The sequence below is a fragment of the Rhododendron vialii genome, chromosome 7a (assembly GCF_030253575.1).
Source record: "Rhododendron vialii isolate Sample 1 chromosome 7a, ASM3025357v1".
Classification (NCBI taxonomy): Eukaryota; Viridiplantae; Streptophyta; class Magnoliopsida; order Ericales; family Ericaceae; genus Rhododendron; species Rhododendron vialii.
In genome coordinates this window covers 5,798,152-5,817,925 of record NC_080563.1, presented here as the reverse complement: position 1 = coordinate 5,817,925, position 19,774 = coordinate 5,798,152, and the positions used below count along the sequence as shown (strand labels likewise).

The window sequence follows — 19,774 nt, the reverse complement described above, 5'->3', positions numbered from 1 at the left end:
TCTGTTGCATCCAAGGCTCTCGCTGGGCCATTTTGTAACGCTACGTAGCTTTGGAGAAAGCCAGTATTTGCCCTGGTAATAGTAGCATACATGTACAATTTTCTCAGAGGGCGAGAGCGAAGCAAGAACCAAATGGAGTAGAAAAAAGTATGACTTCACGCAATGGTCTTTGAACCTTCCCAAGTCTCTCTCTCTCTAGAGAACGGTTTTCAGAGGAAGTAAAAGAGAGGTATGTATTCTAATTTCTAATGGAAGAATTTAGTATTTTTTTCCCTTTTCTTTTCCCTCTCTTTCTTTGGGTAGAAGTGCAATATGTGGATAGCTAGGATTGATTTGTGGGTGTTGCGAATACCCTAATTTTGGGTTATCAGCCAATTGGATTGTGCCCAGAAAATTTACTTGATTGAATGTTTTGGGTTAGGAGGCTGTTTGTTTGTATACACATGAAAATTTGGTGGGTTGGTGGAGTTCAACGTAGTTCAAATCTGCGGATCAACAAAAAAAAAAAACGTAGTTTAAATCTTGGGATAATTTCTTTTGATCTGCAGAATTGTGTTCTTGCATAGTTTTAGTTAAGTTAGGAAAGATATGAGAAAACAAAAAGTGAATAGCTGATTGATGGGTAAGATAGTATATAATTTTATTGAAAAGAGAGGGGCACGCAGTCATAGAACTAGGAAAATATTTCTGGAATTTTGATCTTTGAGTATTTCAGGAATTGGCCCATACCCTCAATGATTGGGGACTAGATGGGTTATGTTATGTTGTTGTTGTTGTAGTATTTCAGGAATTGGGAGAACAAATAGTTTCCTAATTCACCAAATGAGACTTCTTTCTTTTCCCTAAGTACCCCACGAAGAGTCTTTTTGTCACTTCTTCAACTTCTTCTCATCTGTGGACCTGGTTGTCAAGATGGATAGGGAGTGGGGAGTTTAGTTGAAGAGCTTATGTTGAAGAGAAATGTGCTATTGCGTTTTTACCACTGAATCAGGATTGCTGCAAATGACAAATTCTTGATGTTAGAATTTCCCTACCCCCACATTTCCCCTTTTTCTTGTATGAATGGCTGAAGTCCATTTTCCTGCCGTTGCAAGAAATGCATTCCCAGTTCTCCGTCGACACTTACTAATGCTCGCTTTCATGTGGGTTTCATCTTTCAGTTGCCAAACCAGTGAAAATTGAAAATGTGCCCAAATTCAAGAAATAGGAATGCAAGAATGTGACTGATGGGTTTCTAACTTTTCCATTTCGCATATTGCTTCCCCTCAATCACTGTCTGTCTCTCCCTAAACTCGAAAGCTACTTGTATTGTTTTATCCTTAATTGCAGTGGATCACGTGCTTGGAAACATACTACATGTTTCTGTTAAGCTGAATGTTATTCTGTTGGACGCGAACAAATGCATATGGTGTTTTATGTATGACTCAATTATCGTGCTTGGAAATATTTAGTTTGCAAGTTCATTTTCGGGATTGATGACAAAATTACAATTTCTTTTTTTATCCTTCTGAATCTTAGTTCAGAATTTTCAGGGTTCCCATTGCTAGGGGGAATTCGATAGTTAGTGTTTCACAAAGTAATGATTAATGATATGGGGGATGAGGAATCATGCACCAAGCCCCTTCGAAGGTGGTCCGTCATTTTTTATGGCGTGGGACACATGCTCAATGACATAACATCTGCTTGCTGGTTCACTTATCTCCTAGTGTTCTTGACAGACATTGGATTGTCCCCAAGGTACACTTTCACTCCTGGTTCCAACTTAGATTTTGGTTGCAACAAATGTGATCATGTTTGTTTCTTTTTTACCTTCTAGTCATTTAAGAATATCATTTTTTGGATTCAGCACATAGTGTACCCGAAATACAATGATTCATGAATGGATGGGGTTGCATTTGGTAATAGGAACGTAGATTTTCTATAGTTGGTGAAAGGCCACAACAATGTTCACTCAGAGTGAGTTCAGTTGTTTGATGGTATCAACAATTCAACATTATGGAAGGTCCTTACTCAATGACTGTCTCATCAACTTGAGAAGTTATTAGAAGGCGTTTGGGTGAAAGTTAGCCTTTTGATTCTATTCAGATGAAGTTGTTGGCCTTAGACTATAAACTTTCTCACATTTGAGAACAAAGCTTTTACCATTGGTTCAAGCAGTAGACTATTAATTGCAACAGAACAGTTCGCTTCACTTTATCCTCCCTTGGCACACTCTCGGCAACCCCAAATTGAGAAAAGGAAAAGAGGATAGAGCAAAGAGAGAAGTGCTATTTGTGTGAGCTATGAGTCATCCGAACTCCAACATTGAAGATTTTTGGGGCTTCTTGAGTGAAGAAAATGGTTCACAGTGATGTGAATACAGCAGTTTTAGGCAATTATTCAATAGTTCCAGAATCGGGTGGTCTATCTCTGTGGCTACATATTTGCCCTTCATAATGTTTAGTACGAAATTTTCAAGAACTTTTGCAGAAGACAAAGATAATTTTCATTTAATGAAGTCTCCGGCACGAGCCTAGCTTGCAATTCATTGCAGATGTGCAGTATTTCTCACTTGACCTCTCCTTGGTAGTTCGAGCAGTTCATCACTTGTATTTCTTGATGGAGCTGAGATTATGATTACTTGGTTGCATTTTTTATGCCTCATTTTGAGGCATTAGATGGTTAGCTGATTGATATTGTGCATGACTCATTTCGAATAATCAAAACCTTGATGGATTCTGTTCACTACATGCAGTTGAACCCAGGACACAATTTCTGCACATGGATATGTGTACCTCTAAGGTTAGAGTGTTCAATAAGTTATTCGAGTCCTCAGCTGAGCTTATTGTAATTGTGGAAGTGTGAACATTGGCTTATAGAGCTTAGGATAGTATGTAGTTGTGGACACTTATAATCCAAAGTATTTCTCTTTATAATTCATATTATGTTCCTTTATCGTGCATTGGTCTTCGATTACTTAACCATGAACTTTGCTGTATTAGAAACAAACTGTTCTTTGCTTCGGATGGGATGGTTGTCCATTCCTCAGTATGTTTCATATAACTTCCTTAGTTCCATGGGACATCTTTGACTCCAGTTGCCCATAATAAAGAAGGTACCACTGCAGGTTCAGAGCAATTTGAAGGTTAATCAAAAATTGTAAAGTTATAGGAGGGTTCTATGCTCCATAACTGCCCTTCTACGGTTAGCACATTAATGTACAAACCCTGTGCTTTCTTGGAAACTTTGTGCTTTCCTTTCCCGACAATGGGTTGCTGTGGACCATCCTTTTAGTGAGCTTTCCAGATGTTGTTCTTCCCTTTATTCTACCCATTATTTCTTGTCGTCCATATCTTCAATTTCACACATTTCAACCTGGAATCTAGACCCCTGTTTGCTCATGATTTGAATAATAGATCCTTGCATGATAAACCAACCTACCTAGCTCTCATGGTATAAAATATAAACTGTATGATTGCACAATATCACCCTAGCATTTGCCTTTAGTATTGGCGGTGTCTTCCTTTTGTTGGAAGTTCGGGGTTTTAGTTGTGAATTATTACGATTCATCTCTTGTCATTTTTACAAATAAAGCTGAGGACATTCACTTCTGGTTGCTGTTGTCGAGCCACTGGTTTAAGAATGTAGGATGTTGCGCATGTACACTGACTTATTGAACTGAATGAATTGGAAATCAGTTGTTTAGTTGGGGTTTTTCTTTCTCTCCTGAAAAATAATTAGGGGTCCAAAATATTGCTTTTGTGATCCACTTGTTTCAATATACTCCTCCTTCTGATTTCCAGGGATGCTGCTGCGGTCATGCTTTCTGGTCAGATAGCTGATGGATTCACTACTATATTTGCTGGTGAACTGGTATTCCCCAAGTTAGACATGGCATTACCATAGTTTTCTTAGTCACTTTACGATTTGTATTTTGACATGTCCTACCCATTGTGAAGAACTCCAGTGCAAGTCCTTGAACTAAACCTCGCAGTATAGGGACCGATGGAGTAATTTTTGTTGTTTAATCTTCTAAGAAATGAAAGCTTATCTTAGGAGTGGCACTGGATTTGTAATAGGCTCAGTCTAGGTGGAGGAGTTTACTTAGTCAGGTGTCTTTGATAAAATGCTTGTAATCAAATTCATACTGTTTTTTCCCCGATACTTTACAGCTGCGAAACTTATAATTTTTTTCCTTTTATCTTGACTTCGTGTCCATGGACTACATTTCATTTATCCCGACCCTTAGAAATCTTTTGAATAAAGCAAACTGAATTGATTGTCAAGCAGATAGAGTTATCTAAATCCACTTGGTTGGACCCTAACTTCTATCTCGAAGCGAGTTGCTGGATCAAGGTTCAGTGATTGCTTCATATGTATGAAACTCTGGAAGTTAGTAATACTTGTCTTTCACTTAGTGACCCCACAATTGTCTGTAGTCAATGTTTTGTTTTAGTTTTCAAGAATTAATGCTTTTTTTTGGGTGCATGATGGGGACCTCTTGCACACTGGAAATAATTCTGTGTTATTTGTTTAATTGGTAGATAGACAGGTTTGGACATTTCAAAATATGGCATGGTGCAGGATCTGCTTTGGTTGCTGTTTCATTTTCATCAGTTTTTGGGGGATGTATTCCTTGCAAAATCCTTGGTTCCAATTCATCTACTCTGCAAACTATTGGGTACAGCACGTTTGCAGCAATCTTCAATGTGGGCTGGGCTGCTACTCAAGTCTCACACATGTAATGACTTCCTCTGACCAGTTCAATGTGGATTGGTTGTCAGTCCAGATACTTTGATTCATAATTTGGATTCACTTGCATTTTATGATTATGCAAGATTGGATCAATACAGAAAGTTGGTTAACTAGGAATGCCTGAATGTCCATATTTTGCAATCATTCTTTAATTCAGTCTTTACTGCGAAATAATTAACATATGTTGTTCACCTCTTATTCATTGTAGGTCTATGGTGAATTGTATCACACTCGATTCAACAAGTAGAGTGGTGTTGGCTAGCTGCCGCAATGCCTTCACCATGGTTAGTTGATATCTGAATACGGTTTTGTGTAACTATTCGACATCATTGAAAGAGGTGTTTACATGCCCTGATTTGGATGGACGAAATCCTTTTTTTAAGGTTGCCAACCTCAGCCTGTATGGAGTTGCTTTCGTAGTCTTCAATGTCAAGGCATCAAATACAGTTGTAGACGTTGAAAACCAGGTATTTTTTACTTAGAAGTGGTATTTTTTTAATTGTTCAAAATTTAATTTTATCTGTTCTCTTGCCTTGTTTATAAATGTGCAGTACCGCTGGATAGCATATTCGTCGATCTTTATTGGCTGCTGCTTCGTGGGTGTATTTTATCTTGGTACCAAAGAGCCAAGGTTTGCTTGCCACGTGCTCTCTCTCTCTCTCTCTCTCTCTCTCTCTCTCTCTCTCTCTCTCTCTCTATGCATTTGAGCTACTCGGTTCTGACGATTTCAAATCTTGAAAGTTTTCATTTTTCAGAGGATTTACATTTATTGTGTAGATTGAAGCAAGGAGTTCACGGAAAAAGTTTTGCAAGGATATCTTGGGCTTACTGGTTTAAAAAAGTTCTATACTACCAAGTTGCGCTTGTTTATGTGCTTACTAGACTAGTGACCAATGTTTCACAGGTCGGTATGCTTTTTCACAATCAATACAGCATTGGTGTTCATTTTATTTTCAATAACAACTTATCTTTAGGAATCTCCGTGGATACAGCGGATTTGTTCAAAAGGCAGGTTTCCCTACTAGGAATTATCTGTCGAATCGTCACTGTGATATTGGCTACCTGTACAATATTATTTCCTACTTGTTTGAACTTGCACTGAAAAATATATGAATAGTATTGTTCGAACCGTATTTGTTTAAAGCAAGCTGTCTTATGTTCCTTTCTGTTTATCTTTCAGGCATTTCTTGCATTCTATGTCATCAATGATCTGCAAATGGCTCAATCATCCAAGGCTGTGGTACTTGCACTGTTGCACATACCTTGTCAGCAATGACATTCTTGGCATAAATAGCATTTATTTAACAGCAAAGTTATATAATGCATTTCCCATGGAACACATCTGAGTTTGACCAATGTGGCAGGTCCCAGCAATCATCTACATTTCCAGCTTCATTGTCTCAGTCCTTCTACAGGTTTTTTTTCCCCCCCAACTGAGTCCTTTTACAGGTTCCCTTTCGAAATTGGTTCTGTCTGAGAATATCTTGCATGACGCAACTACTTTGTTTCCTTCATTCGCAAATAACCATTTGTCTACCCTGTAGGAGATTACATGGACTGGCAAACGCTTGAAGTTGTTTTATTCTGCTGGAGGCATTCTTTGGATATTTTGTGGTTCTGGGTTCCTCTTTTTACCAAGGAATATTCATTCTGTTATGTACTTTTTGTCCATAGTGATCGGCATAGCAAACGCTCTTATGATGGTATGGTAGAAGTTGTGCTTTCATTCTATCTTCTATCATCATATGGATCAATTTGGCTTAGATAGCAAATTATAAGTCAGTACCATTTTGAGTGGAAAGCTTAATGGCATTTAGGTCAATTATAGCTTCAAGTGTATTATAAAGACTGACATTGCAATCTGTCTACTGCTGATGGAGAAATTTCATTGGATAGTCCTTAGTCTTGTTTCTTTTGCTTATTTGACATTATTGTACCAGTCATGAGTCATGACATTGTAAATTGATGACGGATGATATATTGATATGTTATAGCCAGAACAAATACCTGCCTAATGGGGAGATTCATCTCTATCTGGCACTTTGTTGGTTACTTGTACTGTTATTACATATAATTGATGGAAACTATGTTTATCCCATCTTAGTAGAACTTGAACGAATATCATTCTGCCTAAAGTTGACATTCCACGATCTACTGTAGTTTTTAGCCATTCTCAGGTCAGGTCAATATCTCAAAATTTTGGAATTTGGAATTAGATCTGGGAAGAATCTATACTAAAACGTAAATAATGAGAAATTACATCAGAATAATGCCTAGTTCACGATTAGAACCTTATGTTGTAAGGTGGGAATATGACCTGTTTGGGGCTGAGGAAAGGAGAGCTTTATCTGTCGCAAGAATTGCAATAGTGGAGATATGAATCTCGTAACCATGGGATTGTCAACTGGCAGCTGGCATAAAAAAGTTACTTTACGTTTTCATATGATCTTCGTACAATTTTTGTATTTTATTTTCAGTTATCATGAGCTTATTGCTTAAACTTTTTTGCTTGTTTGAATGCAGGTGACTGCCGTAAGCATGCAAAGCATTCTAGTTGGTCAAGATCTTAATGGATGTGCTTTTGTATATGGATCATTGAGCTTCATGGACAAAATCTCATGTGGGATCGCCTTGTTCATTCTTGAATCATATCAGAGTACGTCACAGCTTAGGTCGCATTCAACCAGTAAAGAGACCCACTTTCAAAGAATCAAATAGAACACCATGATCGTCAGTTTTATTTATTTTGATTTGCGGTGAGGTTGCAGTCTTATATGAAGAATGCAATGCATAAAAGGGCAGTTTTGAAACGTGTAAATGTGTTTTTAGACAAACTATCCTGCTATCAGATTTTTGTTGGCATGAAGATTCTCATAAACCTGATGGTGGTTTGTCAACAATGTTTTTGACTTGACATCGTTTCACTCTTTTTTTATGCAGATACCTTTCCAAACTTGCAGGGATGTAGTTCAATGATTTCCTGTTTTTCAGTTTCAAGAAGCGGCTTGGGTCTGATTCCAGCAATTTGTGCACTTGGTGGGGTGCTTGTTACATTCACTATGGAGCTTCACTCCACCACTCCAAAGCCTTTAATGGAGCCCCTATTAGCATAGTGACAAGAGGGAACACATTTTTTCTTTTCGAATCAGCATTAGCACATTGGAAGAACAGCTCCACGTCAAGAATCAACTTGAAACATAGATTGACAGAGTAAATGGGATTTAACAGAACCACAACAGACCTCCTTCTCTTCTTTTTCTTTTCGGTAAACGATCTTTTTTGCTTCTTCTGTATGGCCTCTTATATTCTTTCTTTCTTTTCTGGAACTTTTTTTTTCCTCCTTTCCTTCTTCTAAAGGCAATTGTATCAGAAGAAAGTTAATGTTTACACAACTAGTGTTGTAATTAGATAATAGAACGATCATTCATTTCATCTGATAGTTAGCAGAAACAACTTCAACAGATTGTTGAGGAAAAGCAGAAAATCATACTCTCGAGACTCGGAATATATATTGTTGTGATAGTGAGTTAGCTATCTCACTCCCATTTTTGCCATGGGGCCTGGTGTTTGTTCAAGCTTGAAAATTTTCCATTACTCAGTTGATTACTGATATTTGCAGATTTTATTTTCAATGAAGCATTGTGGCGCGCTTGATCTTTGATTCTCTTGTTGTCGATGGAGATATCAATCATTTATCTGCAGAACTTTGCACATCATCCACTGTTAATGTGCAGTAGAAATGAAGATATTTTGATTAATCTGTACAGGGCGAGACAACACGTAGATATTTTGATTCCCAGTAACTCAAACCTGCGCGACAAAATTATGTTGAATAACACTTGACATGGAGTTAGATAATGCCTCTAAATGGTTTTAATTTTCTTCTTCACACCCTTTTTGCCGTTTTCATAAATTACGCGATTTAGCAAGGTGTAATAACTACTGAGTTATAACAGCGGTCTATATGAAAAACAAAAACTCATAACATCGAAATATTATGAATTTAAGTTGATGTAATAAAAATATATACATAAATACTTTAAGGCTGAGGTTTCCTAAAAAAATCATCTTGGCCTTTTGTTTTGATTTACAAAAAAATTCGTATTTTTTAGTTTTGTGCTAATTTTTTTTGAATTATATTGGTTCCTCTGGACCAGAAGAATCAGAAAAATAGAAAAATAAAAAACTATGACCAAATCCAAGAAAAGTCCAAAAAAATTATTTTTTGGAAAAAATGGATTTCGTTCATAATGTTATACTTTTTCGATTCCCCTCGTTGAAACGAATTAATAATCAAGAAAAATTTGACGCAAAGCTAACAAATGCATAATTTTTTTTAATAAAGACCAAGTGCTTTTTTAATTTTTTAGAGAAACTTGCCCTAATGTAGCATTTCCATTTGTTCTCAAAGAAGTTGGAATTTCAGTTAAATAAAAACTTGAATCCAGCTGGTTTTGGCAATTAAAAATAGTACTGTACGGAGTAGTAGTTTTTAGACACCGTGGATTAAAAGCAGATCGGAAAACCTCGAGAGTTTCTCTCTCTTTGGTTTTTTGCCAAATCTGTCGCTCGCGTTCTTGCGAGCCCGCTCCTCTCTCTCTCTCTCTCTCTGTCGCTCGAAAGCCGCGAGCCAAAATCTAGGGTTAGGGTTTCAGACGCCATTTCCCGGGGCGCTGACGTCAGAACAACAAGAAGATGAGCGTGGATCTGGCGGCCTCTAGCACGCATGGCAACGTCGACGAGCAGATTGGTCAGCTCATGCAGTGCAAGCCCTTGTCCGAGCCCGAGGTCCTTCTCTTTCTCTCTCCTCCTCTCTCAATACGCGCATATCTCCGTATTGTGTTACGAGTTCTTCAATTGCGTTTTATTTTGACGGATCTGTATCGTCGTTGCCTCGGTGTACGCGTTTCCAACCGAAATGCTTTTCGCACGATTCGTATATGTACTTTTACATACCTGTATGCGCGTATATTCGTCATATTGGGGAATTTTTTATTTTATTTATGCGGGGGATCTATGAATAATAAACAGTGCAGAATCTTGGGGTTGTGCTGTAGATTTTTTCTGTTCATGGGCCTGTGAAAATTGGGTTTGAAATCGCTTTTGGAGCAACTATCTGATTAAAAGAAAGTCGGCATGGGTATTCGTAATGGAAATGCTATGGGAGGGGAAGGAAAGGCCTAGATTGACATGGAATGGAAGAATGTGGTGCTATAAAGGTGAAAAATTTTAACCCCAAGGGGACTCGGGAGTTTGCTCATTCCTAAGGTTTATTCTCCTTGTCAACAACTCTTTGGGGCATGTGAAACGGCAGGAGGGGCTGTAGTGAATAGTCTGAGGTGCACACAAGCCGGCCCAAGACACCTTGCATTACCAAAAAAAAATAAGGAAAGAAAGGTGAGGAATGTTGAGAGGTCCTGTGTTGTAATTCCTTTCGAGGGCATGAGCGGTGGTGTAATAGGAGATAGATTAAATTTGAGATTTTTTACTGAAGAAGAACTCGGATAAGCCTGTTATGCCCCCGAGACACCTTGCATTACCAAAAAAAAGGAAAAATGGTGAGGAATGTTGAGAGGTCCTGTGTTGTAATTCCTTTCGAGGGCATGAGAGATGGTGTAATAGGAGATAGGTTAAATTTGAGATTTTTTACTGAAGAAGAACACGGATGTTGAGAGGTCCTGTGTTGTATTTCCTTTCAAGGGCATGAGAGATGGTGTAATAGGAGATAGGTTAAATTTGAGATTTTTTACTGAAGAAGAACACGGATAAGCCTGTCTTTGTACATGATGGCGAAGGTGTCATTTGCTTTTACTTCTTGGAGGTTAGAGCAACTTAAGAGGTAGGTCCAGGAGCGTGTCAATGTTCTGGGGCTGAACCTTGTGGAGGGTTGTAGGATTGGGTTTGATGGTCTAGAGAACGTTGTTTGTTCCTTTGTAAGTCATGCCTAGCGGGACTTCTGTTTGAGGATCTTGCATTGTTCTAAGTTGCTTTGTGCATCCTAATGTATGGTCTTGAAATCTTTTAATGTATGCTCATTGCAACACGTGAAGACCTTGCTGCTGTAAGTTATGCAATTTTACGGTGGTCAATTGATCATAACCTCCCATGTGCCATAAAGCTGTAAATTGATCATTTCTCGGGGACATTCAAACTAGGAAGTACTAATCGTAAATGCTCCTTTCTTGAGGTTTTGGGTTATGTGCGTGCTCTATGGCAATTGAATCTTTAGGCATAAAATGCGTATTTGTTTAGTTCTTTTATTGTACTGTAATTCTCTCCAGTTTAAGGAGCAGCCATTAATCAATATGCTATATGCTTGTCTCCAGCATATCTCTTTCTATTTATTGGAAGGCAATGGAAGTGTCTCTATTTGATACCTTGTTGCATTTAACATATGTTTGTCCTTACTCTCTTGTAGAACTAAACTAATTATGGCCATTCTTCCTGTGTTGGATTTAGGTAAGGGCACTGTGTGACAAGGCTAAAGAGATACTCATGGAAGAAAGTAATGTTCAGGTACAATTTTATGTTGCTGTTGTTCTGATGTTAGAGAAAAGTGTTGTGATCTGGTATCATATACATATACCCTGATTGAAGGAGCATGATTTATACTGCCTCACTCTCTGACAATGACCATTCTTTGATTGTTAGGTAACTTGGACAAAGCTTGCCTTTTCTGGGTTTTGTTTTGTATGTTGGGTGATGGGAGGGTGTTGGGTTGATGATAGTGTTTTACTTTAAGTAGGAAGATATAATTGTAAACTCAAATTTGGACATTCTCTGAGCATGTTTTGATTTGTTTGGTGGGTTTCAGCTTTATCTGATCAAGATTTTTAGCAGGCCTTGTATTTCAGGTCTTATGAGCTTTTGTTTGTTTAATGCTGTTATGCTATGTGGGCAATTGTCGAGTGTATCACAAGGAGCCTAGGTTTCAAGGAATGCTTCTGGTTTCTGATTTTATTATTTGTATGCTCAGTGTCTGCAAGATCACCATGCCTTGATCACGGAGCACATCCAATAATTGATTTCAGTTTCTCTGATTGTTATTAACTTTTCTCTGAGTTGTTTATTTGCTAAAATTCATAGTGCGTTCCATGGGAATGGTTAATTGACTGTTTCTTCTCTGCTACCATGTAGCCTGTAAAAAGCCCTGTGACCATTTGTGGTGACATTCATGGACAGTTTCATGATCTTGCGGAACTTTTTCGCATTGGAGGGAAGGTATTTATTCTGGCTATAACATATCAATATATCATCAGTCATCTATCATTCCAATATATATTTTTCTCCTTTAAGGAGGAAGTGGTGGTATGCTATCATAACAGGTTTCTTTTTTCTTTTTCTTGTTCGCAGTGCCCAGATACAAATTACTTATTCATGGGAGATTATGTTGACCGAGGTTATTATTCTGTTGAAACCGTCACAGTAAGTACTTATTGGACGATGGAGTAATCTCCCTCTCTGTCTGCCTATGTATCTACAATGTACTTGAGTACTTCTATCTATTTGATACATTTGTAGGTTTATGTGCTTACACTCTTACCAATTTGTGTGATTTCTTGGCATAGTCATTGATTTTCAGCTTACTTGTCCAAACACTTTTGTCTTGTTATGTCTTTGCATCATCCTATGAACTACTTGAATACGCTTATACAAGCCTGTTTGATATTTGCTTTCGTTATGCTGTTTGAATGCTCATTGCTATGCAAACATTCAAGGCTGCTTTTCCATCTTAAGAGATGAATGCAAGGTGAACTATGACTAGTAATAGAATAGCACAATGAAATTGAACATGTTAAGTGTGCTCTTTATCCTGGTATTTGACTCAGATTTTAGAATTATCGATGATCCTAATTTTCTCGTATTATTCAGCTTCTGGTGGCATTGAAAGTGCGTTATCCTCAACGGATCACTATTCTTCGAGGAAACCATGAAAGTCGACAGGTATTTCATTGTTTCGTTGCGATTTTTCATGTTAAACTTAATCATCATGACAATGATGTAAATATTTCTCATTTATCTTTATTGATTATGGGTTGGTGCTTTTTCGACTTCTCTATATGGTTCTCCCTTGTATCTTTTAAGGCCAATTAATGGAAGTTATTGGTTTAAAGGTTTCTATCAGCTCAATTCATCTTCTCTGCCCTCTATGAGGGGAAGATGTTGCTTTTCCATATTGTTTCAGATCCAGCTTTAGCCTACACGATGCTTTCTCTTTTTAGCTGAATCTTGTGGTAAATCGATTGTCAACATTACCATGTTTGTGCAGATAACTCAAGTCTATGGGTTCTATGATGAATGCCTACGGAAGTGAGTCCCTCAAAAGCTCTCATTTTTGCGGTGGCAATTGCATCTCTCTCTCTCTCTCTCTCTCTCTCTCTCTGGTAGGAAGCAAAAAAAATGAGGCACAGAACCTCCATATTTTTTAAACGTTGATGCCTAGTGTTAATGGAGATAAAAGATTGGAATTTGACATGCTATTCTGACTTCATTACGGAATAGATGACTTCATTCCCATTTAAAAATCAAATTTTCCAGTCTAAAAGTAGTTGTCATGTCACAACCTGCTTCTATCTCGTTACATGTTAAATTTTTAATTGGTTTTACACATGTAATTGGGCAGTAAAATGGTCCTTTTTCTTTGCATATCTTTGCCGACGCTATTTTTCTTTGTATAGGTATGGCAATGCCAATGTTTGGAAAATATTTACAGATCTTTTTGACTTTTTCCCACTCACTGCCCTGGTAAGTTGGATTATCACATCTTATTGATGGATTACTCTTCCTTTTATGCTTATTTTGCAGTCTTTATGTTTCTTTGTTTGAAAACTTGACTGCAAGACACTTCTTACTGTCTCCGTGGAGAGCACCTCCACTGATTTAATGTCACCCCTCCACAGGGACCAAATGCCACCTCAGAACCCAAAAGAGTCAACTTTATATTCTGCAAAAGCCTCCTATTCATTTGTGTCCCTTGTAGTCCCATACTCATTTTGTATTTTAGGGTGCATTCCTTAGTGTGGGGGCCTCTTGGCTGTTTTTAGCGATCTGATGTATAACTTATTTAATGGTGGGTTTTATGCACATTTAAAGCAGACTATGTACTTATACACACGTGTTCATTTTTTGAATGGCTTCATTTCTCAACTTAATAGGTGTAGTAATGAACTCCATGCATCAGGAAGCACTATCAATCTTGGAAGGGAGATCCTTAGTAACAACTTTTAGCTACTCAAGTGTATGTGTAGCGAAGCGATTTGATTTTTTTGAGCATTTTTTTCTGCCATAGAAATGCATTGCAAGCAAAGTTAAAAAAATGTATGCTTATCAAAGGAACTAAGAGATGGGATGGAAGATTTTGGTTCTGTTGATTGCTTTTCATTATTCCAAGGAATTAAATGAAGCATGAATAACTTCACAGACTTGAGCATGCATTATTGGCTAACTCATGTCTTCTAGCTTTATTGTGGTGTCTAACATGGATACTGTGATCGACACAGTCACCTAATTAACAGCATTAACTGTGGCCTAACACTTGGTCTCTAGCTCTGTTTCAGTGTTAGCAGTTGTGTGGACTATTACATGTCGTTCTGTTCTCTATGTCAAGTTGATTTTTGAGCTATTAATATTGTAGGTCGAATCAGAGATATTTTGTCTACATGGTGGGCTGTCCCCCTCCATTGACACTCTTGATAACATTCGTAATTTTGATCGTGTTCAAGAAGTGCCACATGAAGGTCCCATGTGTGATCTGTTATGGTCCGACCCTGATGACCGTTGTGGTTGGGGAATCTCTCCACGTGGTGCAGGATACACTTTTGGCCAGGTACGTTTCTGTATTGTTCTTCAGCTACCTCTTTTGTGTTTTATTCTGTCAATGAAATTACTCCCTTATTGTGTCTTATGTTTCTTTTACAGGACATATCTGAGCAATTCAACCATACCAACAACTTAAAACTGATTGCTAGAGCTCATCAGCTGGTTATGGAGGGATATAACTGGGGACATGTAACTATTTGTTTGAATCTATTCAGTTGACTTCCTATTTATGCTGTCATTCAGAAAGTTGGGTTTTGCGTATTTGACTGGTGTTTCTGCTACAGGATCAAAAGGTTGTCACTATCTTTAGTGCTCCTAATTATTGTTACCGCTGTGGAAATATGGCTTCTATTTTGGAGGTTGATGACTGCAAAGGACATACATTTATCCAGGTCTCTCTCTCTCTCTCTCTCTCTCTCTCTCTCTCTCTCTCTCTCTCTCTCTCTCTCTCTCTCTCCATAGCACGCGCGCGCGCGTGTATTTTTATATATTTAATCACAGTAAGTTTAATCTTTCATCGTCCTACGCTTTCCTTTCCCAGAACTCCATAATTTTTCTAGTCCTTGGATTCAGCAAATTTCCTCTTTTTCTCACAAAGATCAGTTTCGAAGGAGTTGTTTTCCAAAATTCTCTTGGCATCAAGGATGAATAAATGGCTAATGGAGTTGAAAAGAAGTTTTAACGTTATTCGTGACTTTGTGCGTTTCAGTTTGAGCCAGCTCCTAGGCGAGGAGAACCAGATGTTACCCGAAGAACGCCAGATTATTTCTTATAATGCAGCACATTGGGTTGCTGATGTCAGCTTCGGCGTTCTGGGCACGATAGTGCGGTAGCAGGTCAAGTCCATGGTGGTTGGATTCAAGATTATTGGTAAGAGGCCTATTGCAAACCTAGGGGCCCCATTGGGTTTAAATTATGTTCTAACCTGAGTTAGATTTCCTAGGACTTGGGCAGCCGGCTGGGTGATGCTGTAATGTAGTATTATTACATGTACAACGAACTCGTGTTCTTTTTTGGTTTGTTTTCTTCAAAATATATTTTGGTTTCTCTTTCTTCAATTGTGTTGTTTGGGGTTTGAGGTGATGAATAGGCGATACAAAATTTAATGTATGTGGCATTGCTCCCGAGTTCTTTGCTTTTTTATGTGTTACTGACTTGACTGAATGATTCAGATGATAGATGCTCTCTACCTTTTTGTTGCTATGTGATTTTTGTTCTCGTTTTTTAGCCGAGGTATCTGTGTGGTTTAAGTGATGATGAATATCACTCATGCAGCAGCATGCAGATTTGCTGACGGTTCTACTGTTTCCTCATTCCAATTTAGGTTTCCTTCCATAACTGGACCTCCATTCTGAATCATATGTACCTGTATATGTGATTATATATGATTCCTGTGCAAAGCGCACGGGCTGCATGATACAATCTTGATTACTCGTGGGTGTGGGTGGGATGTGTGTGTATATGAATATTTTTGTATGCAACAGCATTGTCCGAACAAGGTAATTTTCTAGAGTAAAGCATTAACCCAAATAGATAGTACGATTTATTATACTTCCATGATCTTACATAAATTGACGAACTAAATAGTGCTTTGATTACGATAAAAATAAAAATAAAAATAAAAATACGATGCTTTCATCAGTGGAAGAGAACCATGTCGAAAGGTTGAACTCCATCGAAGCAGGGTGTGAACGCCAGGGCGACTTGCTTGCGAGATTCTGCCATGACTCCTGCTGTTGCAGTGCTCCTTTTACTGCCGTTCTCGTTCTTGTTTTTCACCAGATCCAAGTTTTTGGCATTCATCTTGTTGGGAGGGAGGAGAGGGAGAGGCAAACCTAATTCATCCCCGAAGTAATCAGCACAGATGGTTCCCGGTGACGAACCAAAAGCAGCAGCAGCCATTATTCCACCACCGCCAAACACCCAGGCAAACAATTTAAGAATTTGAGACGGCAGTTGCGGAAGGAGAATCGAAGTATTATAAGCACCCGAAAGCAATTGATGTTTTGATGGAATGGACTTTAATTCAACCCGTCCCTTGCTCTTTATATAGAGAGATTGAACGAATGAATCTATTCAAGTCCTACAAGACAAGGGTTTCCTAATTCCTGATGCTTTCCTAATATCAATTGGACCCGGTTTCTTTGCAGTTGACTGCAATGCTGTTCAATCACAACCGTTCATCTTGACAATCAGTCTCTGCAAATCTGGACCATTGAAAACGCTTAGTGGACGATTGAGATCATGCAAAGGGCACTACGTGCAGTCCAGTTCCTATAAATTTTATGCGATGACTTTTTTGTAATGTTCTCTCTGATCCGATCCGATGTTTGTGCAAACTCTTGCTCATCGAACGGTTCCGGACAAGAATTTTTTGGGTGTCAGGTGGGTACCACGTGGTGTCCGCTCGGCGCATCCGGGCTGTCTATTTCGATTTTGAACTGTTCGGATTTGGAGAGAGAAAGAGGAGAGAGAGTGGTGGGGTGCGAGGAGAGAGATGGTTCCAATCTTGGCCATCCAACACACTTTTGGATGGCCCGGATGCATCGAGCGGGCACGGCCATATGGTAACCACCCAGTACCCAAACATTCCTCGTTCTGGACAAATTTGTTCGAATCCTTTTACGGATTCCTAAAGTATATAGAGATTTGGCGAGAAGAAAATAGGAGTAATAGAAGTTTCGCGGGGCTAAGTTTTTTTTCTTTCTTTTTGCCTCCGTTTTTCCTTTCCTTTTAATACTCCCACAGTCGCAATTTGTTAGTTTTTTTTTTTTTTAGATTTATTGTCACTTTTCAATTACTTATATCTTGTAATTTATAATATTTTATGTGATTTTGAAATCTTTTTGTTTAATAGAAGTAGAACTACTTGAGATATAGTATCAAATACTAAGATTTATATTGCACATAAAAAAAATAACCAATTGAAAAATACAACCAATTTTCTATCTAGTTAGGATGGAACGAGAGACCAACAGACGGGGACGGGAAGAGTAAATTATTGGGTCTCACACTTTGAAAATTCCTAGTGTACAAAAAATTGATACCTTCGATTAAGGATCTAGTATATGTGTTTTGTCAAAAAGGTAGATCTACGTAGCTAACTGCATAACTGTGTTTTGAGCATTGTTTTAGGATTGCCCATTAGGTGTTTGAGAATTGCCCAAGCAATTAATTCCACTCTACCAAATCAACCGAGTACAAAGAGGAAATGAGGGATTCCAAGTATGATAGAAAACAAAGATTTTTCGTATAATGGAATGGCTGGAATATCCCTGCATTCATGTGAACAATTGCAGTTCCAGTTCATATTTTAATATTTCATCACACCAACAATGACAAGTCTAAGACCAATGTAGGCGTAGCCAAAGATAAGGGCACATACAGTGAAGCATGTAGCACACAGGCTATTACAAGCCACATTATATCATAGTCGTAGCAGATGATAAAGATCCACACCCACTTGATCAAACCTACTGTTTGGGTGTCAATCGGAGGGTTGGTATTTTTCCGGGCCTTAAATGGGAGTCCCGCTTGATTTTGATCAAACGGCTCAGAACTCTTGCATACCGACTCACCAGTCCTTTGAACTTCACTCCATTTAAGTCCTCTTCTTGATGCTTAACAACCAACTGAAGCTGCTTCTCTTCAGTGAAGTGCTGGCCAAGAGGACTCCTGGTTTTGATAAGTTGTTGCAAGCTTTTGTGATCACTCTCTTCTCCTTCACTAGAAGACTTCTCTTCTTCTTTTTTGATGGCTTTTGTAAGGATTTCGTTCTCCAGAGATGCGGCTTTTGGGAGGATCGGATCAGCTTCCATTTGGAGATTCAATGGCTTTCTAGTTCTCTTTGACATGGTAATATCATAATGGGGTTTGTTTGGATTGCCACTTCCCATTTGTTTAGCAAGATGTATACTATTTCTTGAAACTTTGTATGTGGAAATCACAAAAAGAAGAATGAAGGCAAAGAATGAAATCATCCAGAGAATGAATGTTGGGTTTTCAAGAGGTGCTTCTGATATTGTTCAATTAATGAGTGTAATTTTTTGAGTCATTGAAAAGGTGGAATGTCTGTTTTGATGGTTTACCCATCTCTATTGCTTGAGGCTACTCTTGTTGTGTGATTCTGCTAGACTGGCCAACTCCTTTTAGGTAGGTTATATTGATGCCTTCAAGTCGTTACATACCATTTGAGTTTTGAAAGCAATTTCTTTTCCAAGTGTTCCTAATTTTATTTTTTTTTTGGTCAGCAAGTGTTCCTAATTGGTACAAGAATATTGTTTCACATCTGTTGTTTGGTTTGGTGATTTTGAATCAGACCGAGTATGAGATTCTCTGTCTCTCTCCTTGACGAGTCTTCTATCATGTGCCCCATCTTACTGCCCCGTGGCGAAATCAGGACACAGGCAAAGCGAGAGTATAAGAAAGGCATTAGACAGATGATGGAAGAAAACAGATGATCCAAACTCACACACCCTCTCTGGAAGTCTACCATAGATTCACAAGGTACAAAATTTCAAACCCACATGTATATATTGCTGAACTAGCTTTGTCAAAACGAACCTCCTTCTGTTGCACCATAAAGCACAGTATGACCCTTTACCATATTAGCCTCCTCACTGCCGTTGACACTGACCCTTTGTTTGGTGAGATAGCCCACACCCACTTAGCAAACATTCAACATTGTATGTTCAAGGAAAACAAGTTTCACAGAGTTTGCAAGTGGACCAATAGCCAAGTGGTAGATACCATATACTCCCATGCATTTGACAGAGATTCGAACCTCACTGACTGCAACTAACAACAATGACTTTCGCCGAGCAAAAACAAAAAAAAAATTTCACAGAGTTCATTTGGTTCCTTTTGATGACTCTCCTTACCTGCTGAGCTCATTTTTTCACCCTAGTCATCTTGACCTCTTCATCTTGTAACTTGGTTTGAAAGGTTTTGCAGTCCTTGGTATTAGTAGACAATATACATCAGACCAGAGGAATAATTTTCTGTTTTTCCCATATATCTTCTTCTCTCTTTTTTTGCCTGACTATTAATGGCTCTTCCTCGATATGATTCTACATTTATCTGCACGACGATATTTTGTTTTATCTTCTGTACTATGGAATCCGGGGTTTTTTTTATTGATCACAACAGATTTGTGGAGGAACTTATGACATTTTTTTTTTTTTAAAAACTCTGTTCGCTTTACGGTTTTTTCTCCTCCTCA

At 38.3% G+C, this 19,774-nt stretch overlaps 3 protein-coding genes across 5 annotated transcripts; 2 read left to right on the top strand and 1 right to left on the bottom strand.

Moving 5' to 3' along the window:
* LOC131334246 (uncharacterized) lies at positions 1 to 8,288 on the top strand. Of its 3 annotated transcripts, none has more exons than XM_058369176.1 (13): positions 1 to 218; positions 1,524 to 1,737; positions 3,783 to 3,852; positions 4,524 to 4,720; positions 4,943 to 5,018; positions 5,118 to 5,201; positions 5,286 to 5,365; positions 5,512 to 5,638; positions 5,915 to 5,974; positions 6,099 to 6,149; positions 6,279 to 6,437; positions 7,258 to 7,390; positions 7,675 to 8,288. In XM_058369176.1, exons 2-13 carry the CDS (start codon positions 1,580 to 1,582, stop codon positions 7,845 to 7,847), a joined length of 1,368 nt encoding a protein of 455 aa, XP_058225159.1. In that variant the 5' UTR covers positions 1 to 218; positions 1,524 to 1,579; the 3' UTR covers positions 7,848 to 8,288. The 3 variants fall into 3 exon arrangements, with proteins under 3 accessions (XP_058225159.1, XP_058225158.1, XP_058225160.1); XM_058369177.1 differs by lacking the exon at positions 1 to 218 and adding an exon at positions 1,847 to 2,002 and having other exon boundaries at positions 1,616 to 1,737; XM_058369175.1 differs by lacking the exon at positions 1 to 218 and having other exon boundaries at positions 792 to 1,737.
* Positions 8,289 to 9,198: 910 nt separating this feature from the next.
* On the top strand, positions 9,199 to 15,756 carry LOC131334247 (serine/threonine-protein phosphatase PP2A-2 catalytic subunit). Its single transcript, XM_058369178.1, has 11 exons — positions 9,199 to 9,522; positions 11,194 to 11,250; positions 11,872 to 11,955; positions 12,088 to 12,159; positions 12,607 to 12,678; positions 13,004 to 13,044; positions 13,413 to 13,479; positions 14,369 to 14,560; positions 14,653 to 14,742; positions 14,838 to 14,945; positions 15,263 to 15,756. The coding sequence occupies exons 1-11, from the start codon at positions 9,430 to 9,432 to the stop codon at positions 15,326 to 15,328; spliced, it is 942 nt and encodes a 313-aa protein (XP_058225161.1). The 5' UTR covers positions 9,199 to 9,429; the 3' UTR covers positions 15,329 to 15,756.
* A 2,025-nt stretch (positions 15,757 to 17,781) lies between these two features.
* On the bottom strand, positions 17,782 to 18,756 carry LOC131334245 (uncharacterized). Its single transcript, XM_058369173.1, has one exon. The coding sequence runs from the start codon at positions 18,531 to 18,533 to the stop codon at positions 18,027 to 18,029; it is 507 nt and encodes a 168-aa protein (XP_058225156.1). The 5' UTR covers positions 18,534 to 18,756; the 3' UTR covers positions 17,782 to 18,026.
* Between the last annotated feature and the right edge of the window lie 1,018 nt (positions 18,757 to 19,774).

What these genes read in the sequence shown, in the direction of transcription:
- LOC131334246 (XM_058369176.1), top strand. Translation starts at nt 1,580, where the DNA reads ATGATTAATGATATGGGGGATGAGGAATCATGCACCAAGCCCCTTCGA. An exon ending in GACATTGGATTGTCCCCAAG is followed by an intron (nt 1,738 to 3,782) that starts GTACACTTTCAC and finishes TCTGATTTCCAG; the next exon opens with GGATGCTGCTGCGGTCATGC. An exon ending in TAGTGACCAATGTTTCACAG is followed by an intron (nt 5,639 to 5,914) that starts GTCGGTATGCTT and finishes TTTATCTTTCAG; the next exon opens with GCATTTCTTGCATTCTATGT.
- LOC131334247 (XM_058369178.1), top strand. Translation starts at nt 9,430, where the DNA reads ATGAGCGTGGATCTGGCGGCCTCTAGCACGCATGGCAACGTCGACGAG. An exon ending in ATTCTGTTGAAACCGTCACA is followed by an intron (nt 12,160 to 12,606) that starts GTAAGTACTTAT and finishes CGTATTATTCAG; the next exon opens with CTTCTGGTGGCATTGAAAGT. An exon ending in TTTTCCCACTCACTGCCCTG is followed by an intron (nt 13,480 to 14,368) that starts GTAAGTTGGATT and finishes TTAATATTGTAG; the next exon opens with GTCGAATCAGAGATATTTTG.
- LOC131334245 (XM_058369173.1), bottom strand. Translation starts at nt 18,533, where the DNA reads ATGATTTCATTCTTTGCCTTCATTCTTCTTTTTGTGATTTCCACATAC.